At 44.2% G+C, this 16827-nt stretch overlaps 1 protein-coding gene across 8 annotated transcripts in view; it reads left to right on the forward strand.

Moving 5' to 3' along the window:
• The window catches only part of NDEL1 (nudE neurodevelopment protein 1 like 1), a 40359-nt gene extending 23860 nt beyond the window's left edge, over nt 1-16499 (forward strand). For 4 of the 8 annotated variants that reach the window (XM_053295665.1, XM_053295668.1, XM_053295667.1 and 1 more), the window contains exons 6-10: nt 1750-1923; nt 2660-2751; nt 6925-7076; nt 9649-9784; nt 15189-16499. In XM_053295665.1, coding sequence (XP_053151640.1) covers nt 1750-1923; nt 2660-2751; nt 6925-7076; nt 9649-9751 — 521 coding nt within the window. In that variant the 3' untranslated portion in view covers nt 9752-9784; nt 15189-16499. Of the gene's footprint in view, nt 1-1749; nt 1924-2659; nt 2752-6924; nt 7077-9648; nt 9785-9862; nt 10011-11093; nt 11119-15188 lie in introns of all 8 variants that reach the window. The other 4 variants (XR_008316046.1, XR_008316048.1, XM_053295670.1 and 1 more) reach the window with 4 other exon arrangements.
• Nucleotides 16500-16827: the final 328 nt, after the last annotated feature.

The following is a 16827-nucleotide window of genomic DNA, read 5'->3' on the forward strand; positions in this document are numbered from 1 at the left end:
GAAATGCTGGGTAACTTCGAAATGCATCCATTTCTTCTTGAGAAATCCTTGGCTTATGGAACATTTCTCACGAATGGGCTGCAGCTGTGCTCAGCTTTCCAGGACTGTAGAAAGCAGCATTCCGAGATAGTGTGTATGAGATTCGATATTCACTCGTAGTGTAATTTGGCTAAGACACTGAGCTTAAGGCACTTGTATACTTGTGGGCAGCAAGAGACAGTCTGTGTCCCCCAAGATGGACTGGCTAAAATTCAGGGAGAAAACACTAAGTCCAGAGGAAGGACAGCCAAAAATGGTTGTTTCTTCCCAACTTCAGAGCCTCAGTCTACCTCTCAAACAAAGTGATGTGCTGTGCTGTGCTACACTATATGTTCCCAGCAAATAATTTCTGTCCTTGAGAGAATATCTGTCAAGATGCTAAGGAGCTCTTGCCTGCCCTTTCATCCTCTTATCTCTCTGTTTCCTGTCTGAGTATGCTGCCTAGATTTATAATTTAATAAACAGGATGTATGAATGTTATAGACTTGGGTTCTTTGCAAGGTGGATTGACTTAATTCAAGGCAATTTAAATCATTGTTTTAAATCATCAAGAGAAAAACCTGATTTAAACCATTGATTGAAAACAAGTTTCCAAGTTTTACTTTACTTAAAACAAATAAACCCAATGGTACAAATCTGATCACTAAAATTAGTGTTAATGTTAATTTACAACTCAGTAGAGCATTTGCAACATCTAGGATGTTGTAACCATACTCCATGTAAATTTTAAGATAACTTGATTTTTACTAATTTAGGAAATAGCATATAATACTGGGGTGTTTTTTTTAAACATAATGGATAACTTTATTTATTACCTGTATCAAGATACAGATGCAGCTGCAGTTCTTGGTGTTGTAGCCAAACTGTACCATTTGGCTAAGTAACTGAGCTTAAACTCTGTTCCGGGTACTAGTATACCTGTTCTGGGCAATGGGCAGTTTCTGCCTCCTGGGTTGGAGAACAGGAAGAAGTAAATCACACACAAACAAAATAGCACATATTGAGGCTCTTCACATGATTAGTGTGAAGAGCCGTAAGGGGGTTTGTGGGGAGAGTGGGCTTAGCCTGCTCTCCCTGCAGACAATCAAATGTCAAGCCCTGAGTGGCCAGATTGGCCGCCCACACGAATGCCGGCTCCGTCATGGAGCCAGTGGGGGTTGCGGGGATCAGGGGCCGCGCAGCCCCCGGAAGTTCCAAGATGCCCTGTGCGAGCGTACGGGGCATCCTGGAGTGACCCCCGAGCCCAGGAGGCTGCTTGCAGCTTCCTGGTCAGGGGTCTACTCATGTGTTGCCACGCGCCGCAGCGACACACTATCAAAAAGATGAGGTTAACAGAGTGCTCACTCACAACGACCACCCTACTATCCAGCCTGTGTCTTTGCACAGGTGACTATAATCTGCTTAGAAACAGCAACCAAAAGCCCAGAAATTCCCAGAAGTAAGAGCTGGTAGTTATTGGACAGTGCCAGGTAAACTAGAGCCATTTTCATGAATGAAGCTGAGATGAATGCCCTTGTTTGATTAGTAGTTAAGTTAATGTGTGAAAGAGAGCCACTGATTCATTTTTAAGAGACTGCAAGTTTACATGTAGCCCTGGGGACCTTATCTGAAGTGTAGAAATGTCCAGGGAATGGTGCAATAGATAGGTGTCTGTGTGTGCAGTGCTGAAGTGCACAGATTTTTGCAATATTTTCTTCTTAAAATCTACAGATTTAAGGCAAGAACTAGCAGTGCGAGAAAGACAACAAGAAGTAACCAGGAAGTCAGCTCCTAGTTCCCCAACTCTGGACTGTGAGAAGATAGATTCAGCTGTCCAGGCTTCACTATCTCTGCCAGCGACACCTGTTGGGAGAAGTTGTGAGAACAGCTTTCCCTCTCCAAAAGGTAGAACACATGCATGGACGTGTTGTGAACGTTGGGCACTATGAGGCAGTTTGAGTATGTTATATATGGAAGTAGAGTCAAGTCTGAACACTTTCATTCCAGGTATACTGCAAGCCAGTAGTAGCTCTTGCTTAGCTCCTCTTCTGTACCCTATAAATATGGGCTCCACTCAGCCAGAGTAGAAATTATAGGGCAGTTTTTGAGCAACAGAAGGAAGCAAATCCTTCTGTAACTTATTTCTCCTTTGTGTTTTAGTTATTTTGGTTACAAAAAAGTTATCCTATATAGGAGTTATGTAGAAACTGGGAATAATGTAGGATAAACATCTAGGGGATTAGCAGTGAGATGTTGTTCAGAAATGTGGTGATGAGCCTTTTTTGGGATGCATATATTGAAAGACCACTCAGCATAGCCTTATTATTGGCTTGCACAGGACTAACTGTTTTTTCCAGTTACAAAGACAGGTGGCATAATTTTTTTTAGCGAGGGGGTTATTGGACAACTGTGTATTTTGAGGAGTATTGGATCAGCTGGCATGAATGGAACATCACTCCTGGCCCCCAGCTACCCTAGAGGATAGCTACGCTAGACAGTTGATATGACAGCCATTAACTGGGAACCTGGAGTGTGGATTCTTTGCTTTTCCTCTGTTAAGAGAAAAGTTCATCCTGAATGCTAGAGCTTTGTCTGCATATCAAACTGTGACTACTCTTTTCTTTCTTTTTTGTTTTTGCAGCTATTCCCAATGGCTTTGGTACCAGCCCCCTCACTCCATCAGCTAGGATATCTGCACTCAACATTGTGGGTGATCTCCTAAGAAAAGTGGGGGTAAGAGTTTTAGCCTTCACCATGCAGGGCTTTTTCACCATGTTCCATAGTTCTAGGTTTGGGTATGATTAAATATAGTTTAAGACACTTTCTAGATACTGTTTCATATTGGAATTGAGCATCTTTGATATGAACTGAAAATAAGTAGTTCCACTAGGTATAACTGTAAATAGATGCTAAATTTAAGTCATGCAAGTGTAACTCTGATGCTGAGAAACAGTTTTCTACATCAGTAGAAAAGTATCCTAGTAAAAAGGAACATTGGTTACTCACTGTGAAGGCTTCTTCTTGCTGCTGGATTTGAGGACAACTCATGTGGGTTATCTTTCCCACATGCTCCAGAGGGCAGGACTTGTGTTAATTAAGCCTAAAGTTTTACAAGCTTGGGAAGGATAGCCCCTCCCCTGTTCTGCTCAGCCAAGTCCAAGGTACAGAGAGAGGAAGGTAGAAGGAAGAGGGGGAAACGCAGATCAGTAGAAGCAGACACTCAGCTGGGTGGGCTGAGAGATCCTCAAATCCAGTGGCAAGAAGAAGCCTTCACGGTGAGTAACTAATGCTCTGCTGCTAGATAAGGACATCTCACGTATGACATGCCACAGCTAGTTACTCCTGGTGGGGGGCGTTGGCCTCTACTGTGGCAGAAGAACATTCTGTAGGCCCCATCTGCTGAAGGCAGGGAGGATCGATGGCAACCATGTTTGTAGTGTTGTGTGATGGTGGAAGCATATGACGTTGTGGCTGCTCAAAAGATTTCATCCAGCGGAGAATTCGTAGAGAAAGCTGCTGATGTAACTGCTGATCTAGAAGAATGTGCCATGATCTTATGTGGTGGCTTTAGATGCTGTACATCTGGATCATGATCTGCTGCATTCATAAGGAATGGATTCTGTGTGATGCCCACTCTGCCCTGCTTGTGCTCCATGCTTTCATTGAAATCAGCAGTTGGGGGCACCATTTCTTCAGTTTCTGTCTGACCGCCAAAGTGTCAACACCTCTTTGCTGGCTCCTTGAGACAAACAGAAAAGAGATAGAAATACTGATACTTTAGACTTCACTGACTTTGGACTTTTTTGAGACCATTCTTTGCTTAATGGATTGGATTAAGTTTAACAGACTTTGTTTTTGCTGCTGCGGGGCGGAAGCCTCAGGACGTACCTTGTCAACATGGACATGAAGAAAACTTTAAGAGATGTGTGGACTGCTGTGCAAAGTTACCTTCTATGGCCTATCACGACTCATGTTTACTATGTTTGGGGAAACAGCACAACACTGCATCATGTAAAATTTGCTGTTCACTTCCCAAACAAATGATGAACAGAAGAGCGCTCGACCTTCATGCGGCGCTATACGATGAAGCATTGTGCCCTCCGACACTGAACTACCCTTTGACATCGGGGTCATGGTTATCTTGATGTCGGGCTCGATGCTGAGCGCTCAGGGGTCTGCGGATTCACAGTCTAAAACCACTACTGAGGGAATAGAGCTTGTTTTTAAAAGACCAAAAGAGGTCTTGAAGTCAGCTCACCATTTTAAAGGCAAAACATGGAAACCCTCCTCAGATGAGGAGCGGGAATCTCCCCATAAGAAGCACTGTAGCAAAACCAAAACAAAGTGCAGTACACCATCCCCAACTGCGGTGCAAACATATAGCCCACCGTCGGTGTTGACTCAGTTGACATCAATGCAACAGCACTCGACACTGAGGACGATGTCAAATGCTCTGCCATCAACATCCACTGCTACTGCAAACTCAGACCAGCTGATGGCATAGATGTTGACACAGCCTTCGGCATCGGTGACAACAACAGCTTCTCTATTAGCAGCACCACTCAGAAGACTGCTTCTGCTGTGTCCAGCTCAAATGCCAGTGCAATTCCCATCTATTCCCGGACATGAGAATATGGGGGATAAAGGGGATTTCTTGGATTTGGCTGCAGAGCATGGACAAGATGATGATGTCTCCTTAAACCAAGATAGTGTTACTTCATTACTGGCAATGTTGGATTCCTCTACAAGCACCTCTTCGGGGTCAACTTTTCATGGTTTCCTTAGCAGTGGCCTTGACATCAAACAAGATGTCGAGGAAGTGTCAGTGTCGCAATCAAAAACGCTATCAATGTTGCCACTACACATTACTACGACAGCATCTTCAGTGCCTTTCCGCCTGATGTCTTCCTTGTGCATACCAGGGCCTATGATGACGCATACTGTCCCATTGCTATCTAGACCTATGGTGACAGCTACAATCGCATCAGCCTTTGTGCCACTCCCATGGAAGTCCCCTATGCAGTATGTGAGTACTCAGGGGCTCCTGCAGCACAACATTCAAGGTCTGCAGAGTCAAAGAGAGCTAATTCATTAATGTGGTTCTCGGCATTCATCCTCTCCTAAACTACCAGATGCTTATGCTGAATACTAGGGATATGCACAAAACCGGGTTGGCCTATTTGGTTCAGATTTGAACCAGGGTAGGTAGGTTCGGTTTTGCTCAACCCCCCACCTTGGTTTGGTTCAAATTCGAACCCAAATCAAACCGTTTCTAAAAGGTTCTACATAGGGTATATGCAGGACTCAAACTGGCCCATTATTCCCTATGCATAGCACCTAGGGTCACAAAACCAGGGTGGGTGGTGGGCACCCAGGGTTTCCCACCAAACCCCAAAGTGATCAGACACTCCTGCGATTTTTAATGATTTTTTGGGGGGAAGATTTTTTTAAAAATTGCATTTCCCCCATAGGGAATAATGTGGATTTGAGGATGTCCCAACTGCCTCCTTGGGGGGTGCCTGGGCACCCAAGTGGGCTTGGGTGCAAGGCAGGTATGTCCACAACTCCCCCCAGGAGCCCCAAGCTGGTGGGGTTCATGGCTTATTTTTTATGATTTTAGAAAGATTTTAGCCTGTTTCAATGCAATGAATAGGAATCCTCTCCCCATTCAGAAAAAGAACACTGTGTGACCTTAATTGCTGTGAACTCTGAGGATTATCAGAAACCCCACATGTGCACAAAAGACATGGTGGTGGTAGTGCCATATTTACTAACAGAAGAGGTTGTGGTCTTCCTCTAATTAGACGACTATGTCCAGCAAGAGTGTGCAGGACCTAAGAGTTTGAACAACTATTTGAAGTGAAAAATGTCTAGTGTGTGATTGAAAGGGATCTTTGTGACTTTGCTAAGTCTTGTTAATATATACTGGAGTGAACTGTCCAGGATATGGATGTGCTGCTCTGATAATGACCTTGTAGACTTGCTATAGGGAGGCTCTGAACTCTAGGATCTTCCTTTTAAATATATAATCCTGATGGGTGGGTGTTCCTTCGTCCCATGCAGAACTCAGCATCGCATCTATTTGCGGAATGAGTCTTGTTCTGGGCAGCAGTATCAAGGCAGTGTGTGCACATGTGCATTCAGAATGAGGCCTTCCTGATTCAACCTGAGCAGAACCTAAAATTAACTGAGCGGACATCAAAAACCATGTGTGTCCATGTGCGCGCAGATGCCTTAGGAGGAACACTGCTCTGGGCATGGAAATATCATCCTACTTCACAAATTAACTAAAAGTGTGCCTTGGATAAACTTTAGCAAACCCTGCTATGTCTCCAGCTATATTCCAGGAGGTGGCATTTCTGTGGATATTCTCTCCAAAATTTCCAGCTCCCCTGTAACCGGTACCTCTAGGACTTATCTTTTGCTCCCTCAGTTTCCCAAGTTGTCATCTTGCAAAGAGCTATCCATGAGTGTTCTAGAGGTCTAGAGCAGGGATTCTCAATGTGTGGGTCCCCAGATGTTATTGGACTTCAACTCCCATAATCCCCAGTCCCAGTGGCCTTTGTTTGGGAATTATGGGAGTTGAAGTCCAATTACATCTGGGGACCCACATGTTGAGAATCCCTGGTCTAGAGGGACAGTGGGGAGTAAATAGGTTGCTGTTCTATGTTACAGTGTCTGCTCTATCCTTCTCGAAAATGAGGTTCTGTTCAAGGGTATATTCTTCGATTCAGGTTAGGAATGTAGTATAGGGGAAGGCTGATGTTTGACTGCAAATAGTCTAGCCTGACTCATTGCTCAAGCTTTTATTGTGTTGACTCTGCTTTTGTTGATTTTAGTTCCCGTATTCCCTCATTAAGACTAATTACTCTTAATAAAGAGCCTTGTCTTTCACTCCTTTCTTAGGCCTTGGAATCCAAACTAGCTGCTTGCCGAAATTTTGCAAAGGACCAGGCATCGCGAAAATCTTACGTTTCAGGGAATATAAACAGCAGCATGATCAACAGCAATGGCATGAAGTTCTGTCATTCAGGACACACAACATTCTACGACAAAGCGTAAGTTAAGTGAAGTCCATGAGGTTTCAGGGAGGTAGCTTGAAGGGCTGTATGTTAATAGGCTTTCCACTTTTGACTTATAGGCGTCTTGCCCTTTGAATGTAGGCTTTTGGGAGATGTTTCATCTGCAGACTTTAGCTGAGTCAAGCTGCAGGACACCTTGGTCCTCTGAGGGTGGAAACTTGAACTTTCACATGTTCCAGCCTGGTAGCTAAACAAGAATGCATGTTAGCTGGCAGGGAAACCTAAAATAAATTGTAGTGGGTCCCTTTGTAAGATTCTGCTAGAATGGGGAAAGTATTCATACCAAATAGAGCCATATTTCTCAGAGTAAGCAGGGTCTGTGCCATTTCATGCTTTGGAATCCCTCTCAAGAGAGAAGTGGGACTTTTCAGACTGAAGAATTCATGTCCTCCTTGAACCTCCCATAGACTATTCAGTTAGGATCTGTTCGGCTGGGAGATTGCAGGAGCTGTACATTCTTCTGTGTTGTAAGGTTCTGTAGGGGTAGATGGAGTAATATGCTGTCATCCCTCTTCCTACTCTTTCCTGCACTTTGATTCATATATCATGAAAGACAATGCACCAAAACAAATTTATTAACATATCTGTAACCTGCTTTTTGACTAAGTCTCCAACAAGGCTAAGAAACCATATTTAAAAAGCAGAACATTTTAAAAGCACCTTATAAATACTGATTAGCAGCAACATTGATCAGAGCAACAGAAACAGGAAAAGGCACTAATCAGGGGGACTCCAAAAGTTGTCTAGAAGACAACTGCCTTGGCCTTGTTTCTAAAAACCAATACAGAAGGGGAGAGGAGAATTTTGCTAGGGAGAGTTCTACAGCTTTGATGTAACTTCAGAAAGGGCCCTATGGCACACAAAGCTAGGGCTCTGAGGAAGATCTCAGCGCATGGTTAGATTCATATCTGAGCAGGCAGTCCAGCTTATGGTATTGTGAGCCCCCAGTAAGTTTAGGGCATTGAAGGTCAAAACCAGCACTTTAAATTGGGCTCAGAAATGAACTTTTAAGTCAGTGAAGTAGTTGCAGAATTGGTGACTATGTTTCATGTGACCTATACTAGTCAGAATCCTATTGGCTGCATTTTCAACCAATTGTGGTTTCTGGACACTTTTCAGAGGCAGCCCCATCTAGAATGCATTACAGTGGTCTAATCTAAATGTGACAAATTTATTAAAGAGTATAGGTCAGTCAGATGTGGTATGTCTTCCTTGTGCAACAGTAAATCCACAGAAGCTGTTGGAATTTGAAAGGGACAAGTGTGTGAAAAGTCTGCTGACTGCCTCTGTGCCTGGCTGAATGGTGTTTGCTGGGATATAGCTTGGTCGGCAGACTATATCAAAATGTATGCCTGGATAAGAAAGTGCTTGCCGATTCACTTAGTCTCCTTGTGGATCCCTACTTTTGGTGTGTGATTTGCAGTCCAGCACTGCAGCAGAGAAAGCCAGCACAACTGCTTCTTGTTCATGCTCTTGAATCCGGAGGCAAGCTTCTTACAACCCACGCTTGCTATCTTGAGCCGTGCTGTGAACGGTAAGCAGATTGCAAGGTGGGGAAGGGTCACTCCTGATTAGCCAGCTTCCCACTGCACCTGCTTGCTGGACTGGTTTGTGTCATGCAGGGTGCAGTTGACCCATAGGAAGCATGCAAAGCTTATGCACATCTTGTATGACCTGCACCAACCATAAGCTCTCATTTCCCATCTTGCCCTTTGTGTTTTCCATGCTACATAAGCTCACCTTATATTGGTCCCATTCACTGTTTTTTGCTCTCTCTTCTCTATACTTCCTACCATACCAAACGGTACCTTTGAGAAGTCTGCCTTCTCCTCCAGGCCCCTCTTCAGGTCTGTCTTCAGCAAACGTTTTCTTGAACCAGTCTCACATGGCCTGCATTTCCTCAACCACCACCCTTCTTTTTGATTTGGATGATGAGAATAACAGCTCATTATTGATTTGTCAAGTCTTTGACATGTCACTCCACCCTGTCATGTCCCATGGAATATAGATTATCTATTGTGTGGAGTAACTAGGGCGTGCATGGAGCAAAGTAAGTTAACAAGTGGTAGCTGCAGTCCTCACTTTTGACAGTGGTTGCGGGGGGAGGGGTCTCTGTAACACAAACTGCCAAACAGTTCTCTTGTCGGGTAGGACTGCAACTACTTGAACAAATAGTGAGCACCTTGAGGTATGCACGCCTAGGCAGCAAAGATTTGAGCTGCCAGCGTGACCAAGCAGCTTGCAGATAAGCATCAAATAATATTTCAGCTGCTTCTGCTTATGGCCCCAGTGTTGACATCCTGTGGCCTTCCATCGCATCCTTCTTATTTTTTCCCTTCTCCCCCCCCCCCCAAAGTATGCATTTTAACGATGAACTGTTTGCGTAGAGTTGAGAACTCACTGAGGAGTGAATTGGCTACCATCTCTGTATTCTGACCCCATTGCAGTGGTGGCGGCTAGGGCTGGGCTGTAGCTTGTTGTAGCATGGAAAGTTAGCTCAGGCATGCCCTTTCTTCTCCTCCTGTCCTCTCTCTTTCTCTCTCTCTAGCCCCTGTAGTCTTCTCCCTGCCCCCAATTGTCGCTGGATCCTGAAACAGCCACGTATGCTTGTGGACTCGGCCCAGTCTGCTGCTGCCGCTGCCGCCTTATGAACGGCCTGTGGTTGGGTGGTGGGACTGACTGAGGTAATTTGTTCATTGCTGTACTGCTGGCTTTGCTGCTGTTTTGCTAGTTGCATTGACTACACTGTTTGGCTCTTGAAGGTGCAGTGGAGTTGAGTGGCCACCAACTCAGCATGTTGGGAAGGACACTGTACTGCTGAATGAGTTCCTGTAAAGTCACTTATACAGAAGACTGCTTGAAGCCAGAATGGTGTCGTAGTTGTTGAGCCTTGGAACCAGGAAAGCTTAGGTGCAGTTGAAAACTTAGAGCCATGCTACAACATTACATTAAACATGTTATTTGGTCTTGCATATTTGTATGTTTCAGTCACATAGCAGCCATGGGGCAGAGGGCAGTGATCCAGACTGCAGCCTTTTAGAAATTTCCGAAGCTGCTATCAGCCTTGGATGGGACACTTCCATTAGTTCCAGTAGCTTCTAACGGAAGCTTTGGTGGCAGGGGAGTGACTTTCACTGGGACCACAGTGCAGCAAGAAAGTGTTTAGAATCGCCTTCCCATGGGTTGTGGTCCCAATCCTGACCGTCCTTGTGGCAGCTGTTTAACTGGGAAACATTCAGACTCTGTGTTTAATATAGCATAGTTTGGCCCTTAGGTCTGGATCTGAAAGCAAGCTTTCTTCAGTGAGCTGATCTCTTTCAAGGCATAGAACTGCACCTCTGAATGCATGGATGGTGGGTGGCAAGTCTCTGAAATGACACTGTGGGAAGTCTGTTCTGAGCTCTTCATGTAAGGCATCCTTCTGAAAAGAGTGCAGTTGTATGGGGCTCCTTGTTTTTTTTTATGATATATATGGTTCTGTTGCAGAACGACAGTGCTACTGGTTTAGCATGCTTTAGATGTCAGCCCAAGAATTGCATGTTTGCTTTGTACCTTGCATTAGCATGGCATTCATGTCTCCCCCTCTCAGATTCTGAACACCTTGTCGACTTTGTATGAAGCTACTGCTGAAAACCATCTACATTCAGTCCTCCCAGCACTATTAGCTTTTGTTCCTGAAATGTGTACAATAGACATGAATGCACAAGCATGCACAGTCCCTGTGCACGATTTATGAAGAAAGGTGTTTTGTTCCCTCCAAAAGCCAGACAAGTAGATTGTGATGAATGGAATTGAGTTTTAGCAACTCAAACATCACTGTTTAGGTGCTGTTCAGTGACATCTTGAAAGCAAACCCCACCCCTCATCCCTTGGGCTTAAATGCTGATTCTTCAGTTGACTCCCAGCATTCACTGACAGCTCTAGGTTTGATTTTATGGCTTCTGAAGATGCTGTTGGGCTTATCAATTGTTTCCATCTCTTCTCTCTGGCTAGGTCAGATTCCCTGCGTATTTCATGGGTAACTACATTTGTTTGGTATGATGAGCTTGTCTGATGCTTGGAGAGGGGTGGTGGTGCCCGGTGCCCATACTGGGCATAATACTAACCTGGTGGCTGTGCATCTGAGTTGATGTTTGTCATGTAACGACATGTATGGGTTTCATGTAGCTGGGTGCCTCCCTGCTGTTAGACTCGGTTCTCTTCATGCATGCCTTGAGTGGAACAAGGGATCTGCATTGTGACTGAGGTGTGTGCTGTGTAGGAGTGTGCTGTGCTGCATGTGTGGGCCCTCTTTTGGAAAGTGCTGCATTTTAGCACTTCCACTTTTTGACACGGAATAAATAGTTCTTCAAGCAGTAATGCCTCAGGACCTGGGAGAAATTTGTTTTTCCCTTGTTGATCAGCATTTGTCCAGGTCATCTTGCTGTGATATCAGGAAGGCAGAGGAAAATGTTAATGGGCTACGTGCCAGTGATGTGTGTGCTCCAGAAAATTTGAATTAGAAAATTTTCTCGCACATTTCCCCCCCTCATTTGTATCCCCCCCCCCATTTTACTATACAAATTTCCCCAACACATTAAATAGATTGTGATCCGACTTGGTATGTGTTATATATTTTTGGAGGGGATGGGATAGACCATATTTATAAATGCAAGCCATATTTATAAATTCAACAAGTTTTTAAATTTGTTGACCTGAAATATTTGAATGGGGACAGGGGGAAGGGAATCAATATCCACCTTTATTGTGGTTAAATGTATTCCAAACAAATTCAAAGTTTGTTTAAAAGCTGTTTATTGGAACACATTGTTTTAATTTGTGTTAATGTTTTAATTTGTTTTATTGTAAACTGCCCACAGACATGAGTTTGGGGCGGTATATAAATATGCTAAATAAATAAATAACTAGTCTGACTTCAAGTGTGCTCTTTTCCTGAGGGCACTCTTCTCTTTCATGACTGCTCTCTATATAAATGTTTACACTACTAGTTCCAGTTCATATTGTGGCACATCTAATTCAAAAGAACTGCTTGGGCCACATTCTCAGAGGTGCTCTTACCCCCTCCAGGGCCTCCCCCTGGGGGGCCCCACATCCTTTTTAGTTTGTCCCAGGGTGGTGTGGTTGCATTAAAAATGTGTTTAAAATAATGGGTGGGGTATGGTGGGGTGGGTGGGTGGGGGGCGGGGTCCAAAAGCCTTTAGGTCCAGGCTCCAATATTACCTAGGTGCACCTCTGCACATTCTTTAGCATTATATACGATATTATTCTGCCTGCAGTATTTGTGGCCGAGACTGCTTCTCTTAATGTAATGAGATTTTGAGAGATTTATTAGCTTGTTTTCCTTTCACATGTAAGTTTTGGAAACAAACATAATAAGAGCTTTGCTGGATCAGGCCAAGGCCTATCTAGACCAGCATCCTGTTTGCTAGAGTGGCCAACCAGGCAGTTCTGGGAAGCCCCCAGGCAGGAGATAGAGGAATTTTGCCTCTGCACGTTAAGGTACTGTGTAGCCATCAAGACTAGTAGCCATTGATAACTTGTCCTCTATGGATTTGTCTAATCCCTTTTGAGCCATCCAAGTTGGTGGCCATCACAATTCCACAACAAGTGTGAAAGTATTTCCTTTTGTCTGTCTTTCTGGCAGTCAGTTTCATGGCTGTTCCAATGTGGTCTGTGTGAGTGGGGGTGGGGGACTACTTTCTGTCCACTCTCTCCACACCATATATAATTTTATAATTATGTCTCATCTTAGTTGCCTTTTTTTCTAAGGCAAAAAAGTCCTAACGTTGGTGCCTTCCCTTGTAAGGAAAGTGCTCTATCCCCCTCCTCTTGCACCTTTTCCAGTTTTATATCCTTTTTGAGATATGATGGCCAAAACTGTACAAAGTACTCCAAATATGGCTGCACCATAGATTTCTATAATGGCATTATATTTTTAGCAGTTTCATTTCCGCCCCCCATAATGGATCCCTAGCATGGAATTTGTCTTTTTTTTTAGAGCTGCTGCACACTGAGTCAATACTTTAAATGAGCTGGCCACAGCTACCTCAGAATCTCTCTCCTGGTCGGTCACTGACAGCTCAGACTCCATTAGTGTATATATGAAGTTGGGGGTGTTTTTTTGCCCCACTGTGCATGACTTTGCACTTACTTACATTGAAATGCATCTGCCATTTTGTTGCCCACTCACCCAGTTTGAAGAGATCCTTCTGGAGCTCCTCACAATCTGTTTTGGATTTCACGACCCCACCTAGATTAGTGTCTGCTTCAGATTTGGCCAACTCACTGTTTATGCCAATTTCTAGATCATTTATGAATAAATTAAAAAGCACTGGCTCCAATACAGATCCCTGGGGGATATGGCTTCTTTCATCTTTCAGTTCTTGCTGAACTAGAAATCAGAACTATACAACTGGCCAAGACAGGCTAACTATATTGTTTCTTCTTTGTCAGTGTCTTTTGACAGTACACTTCCATAATCGCATGCATCCTCCAGCAGCAGTGTGGACAGGAATAGCTCATATCTAGCATGACACCAGCCTTGTGACTAGGAGAATGCTTGAACTGATACCTTGGGTTTCACTTAAGCAGCAAGCTTGTATTTTTAGTGTCTGGCCAAGGAGAGTAAGTACTTCAAAAAGAGTCTGAAGCAGAACACAAAGCAGAAACAACATCAGCTGAGCCAGAGGCTCCCATTTTGCAAGGCTGTGCATGAGCTTTGCAGACCACATTAGGGTGTCTGGGAATCTTAGCATGTTTCAGGCCCTGTAAGAGTTAGGCTACTCTACTGTGGGTAGTGTACATCACAAAACGTGGCTTGCCTTTAGGGTAGGAAGGGTGATCATGCTGGAATCCAGCTTCCAATTCAAAATCTGGCATCTCTCTTGACTCCTGAGAATATTTAAGAAGATGAGTCTGCATTGTTCAGATAGTAGTGAAGAACTTCAAGATAAAGGCAGTGTCTGTTGATCAGGCTTGTTCTGGGTTGGGCACATAATAGCTAGATAGTATGACACTCTCTGTCTCTCTCTCTCTCTCTCTCTCTCTCTCTCTCTCTCTCAATCTCTCAATCTCTCAGAACCATCCTCTCGCACCACAGTTTTTTGTCTACTGTTGTCATACAGATCCTTTTCTATTTCTGCCATATCTAATCATAAAAATAATCTAGGGAAATCCTAGCTAACCAGAAAAACGGAATAAGGTATTCTAATTTATTCTGTACCATTTCAGCTATTTAGCTTTTTAAAAGTACAACCTTAAATGCCGAATTAGATTCCCAGAAAGTTGTAATGCTGAAGACACATGCTATATTGTGCTACAGCCCACAGGACAGCAAATAAGGAAGCACTGTGTCTCTGTAATTCATCTAGTTCTGGTTCTCTGCCAATAACTTTGGCTTGTGTTCTAGGATACAGCAGGAGAGGGGTGGGTACCACACACGTTTCTTGCCTGGCTCTGACAGCATGCGTCCAGATCTTCTGTGCTTGTTTGCCAAATGGAGACTGGGTCTCGAAGGGCAAAATTTTGGAAATGGCTTTGTGTGTGCAAGTCTGTAGCTGGGGATTGGGACTGGGCATTCTTCAGCCTGGATAGTATTGCTTGATCAACCCAGAGGATTTTAAAAGGCTGGAAAAATAGGAAGTAACATGCTTGGTTGTGTGGTAAAACTAGTGTCTTACTAATGCTGGGGCATCATATTTATACCTGAGTAATATATTTGGGGAACCTTTTGACCAGCAGGCAATCCTATTTCCTGGTGACAGCCTTGGGGCAGAGGTCCCTAAGATGTCCTTGTTTGGAGTTTTCAAGGAGAAGTATCCACAGCTGAGTAGTCCTTTAGCCTTTGCTGCATGGATTCTGGAGACAAAGCTATTGTTCCACAGTTTCCAGAAATACGTTTTTTAGATTCTCCCAAATACTGATGAGCATGTTGTCTTTTGCCTATCAGTATAGCACTTCCCTCTCCCATAACCTTGGAAAAGGAAGCCCTTGTGAGATCAGCTTGGCACCTATTGTTAGAGGGGAGTTGTAAGTTTTCAGTTTTGCCTGTCAGTGCTTTGTTAATCTTTCCCCCTTATTGTTCCATAGGACAGTCAACGGCTTTGACCAAGGTCCACCACCAGGTCTAGGAGGTTCCAGACCATCATCTGCACCGGGCATGCTCCCTTTGAGTGTATGAATGGTTGTAGGGCCACATTGGGACTTGAAATTGGTTCTTGAAGGAACAAGAAGAGAGCTGTTTGTGATACTTTTGTTAGTGACCCCTGCTGGAGCTGAGTAGGTGCTGCAGCACCTAAGAAGCTGCCCGGAGAAGATCCCAGCACACACAGAGCACTCCTTATGTCAATACAGTCTATTTTCTTCTATTTCCATCGTGGACATTCTTTAACGTGGTCACCGCTGATGTTTGTCTCACAGGATGCTGGAGTTGCACTTGCCCAGATCACCTTCCTTCTACCCCCGCTCCCCCTTCACTGTTTTGTATCTTTGCTAATGAGGACCAGCTTTGATGCTGAGCGTCCCCTTAGCAACTCCCTCACTTCTTCACAGTGCTCCCCATTTCTCTAAGCCTTGCATTTAGGCACACAAGATCCCTCACCGCCCACCGCCCCCCACACACACATACACATGCTATGAGTCTGTCTGTGTTCAAGGGAGGTGAAGGAATGCCTAAAACTTCTCTGGCTGGCTGGCATACCTGGGAACCGAATGCCCCGGAGATGCAAGATGAATCTGCATCCAAGGCATGGAGCTTCCATATTCCCGGTGAACCTATGATACAATCAAATGCTTTTGGTACCTGACACAGCACCCTGCTAAAAAGTTGGGATGTGAGCCATGGAGAAATATCTAGGTGTGGCTGCAAATCCTTTGTGGAGCATAAAATATGTGTCCTGCAATTATGTCTCTGTTCACCAACGGTGATTTGTTTTTAAAATGGAGGAGCCTCCCCGCAGGTTAGCAATTCCTTTTCAATCAGTTTCATCCTGTGCAGCTGGCTTTGTCTCTTATTTCAAGAAATCAGTGGTTTGGGCTCTGGCTGCTGAGTGAGAAGTGCCCAAGAGCAAGGGAAGGAGGGGGGAAATCAAAGCCAGGGCAGGCTGGGGGCAAATTTGCCACTCAGTTTGGATTTTGTCAGCCCTGTGTGACAAAAGAGCCCTGTTTTCCTGTGCGTCCTTTGCTGCATTGACTGTTTACATTTGTTTTACTTGTACATAGGTTTGTAAACATAATATCTTTGCCTAAGATATTTGTACATAACTTGGGCTTTGTAGCTTTATTTATTCAGAATCTCTGAGGCATGTTTTCCCTAGGACAGTGTATCAGATTTCTGTGGTAACTGCCATCCTGTGGTTTAACAAGAGAGATGGTCCAAAAATAAAGATCTTTTAATGTGGACACATTGGCTTTTGCAGAAAAGATGCTTCTGCCTTTGCTTTGTCTTTGGGGTCTTATTCTAATTCCTAGTGTTTTATGTTTGCCCTGCATAAGAGCCCAATTTGCTTCCTGTTGTTCTGATGAGTAATGGCTGTGGGTGCAGGCTTCTTGCATTATGAAGAGAAGCTATTCTGATTCCCCATGTAGGTATACATGATCAGTTGCCTTATCCACATTCTTCTCCTTTTTTGGTGGTGAGGGGTGGAAGACTGAAGATTGTATGGGGGAAGACTCTCTATTCTTCCTGCCCTATGCCAATATGGTGAATGTTTTAGAAATTTGGATATGC

This window comes from Hemicordylus capensis, chromosome 2, assembly GCF_027244095.1.
Source record: "Hemicordylus capensis ecotype Gifberg chromosome 2, rHemCap1.1.pri, whole genome shotgun sequence".
In the NCBI taxonomy this organism is placed as follows: Eukaryota; Metazoa; Chordata; class Lepidosauria; order Squamata; family Cordylidae; genus Hemicordylus; species Hemicordylus capensis.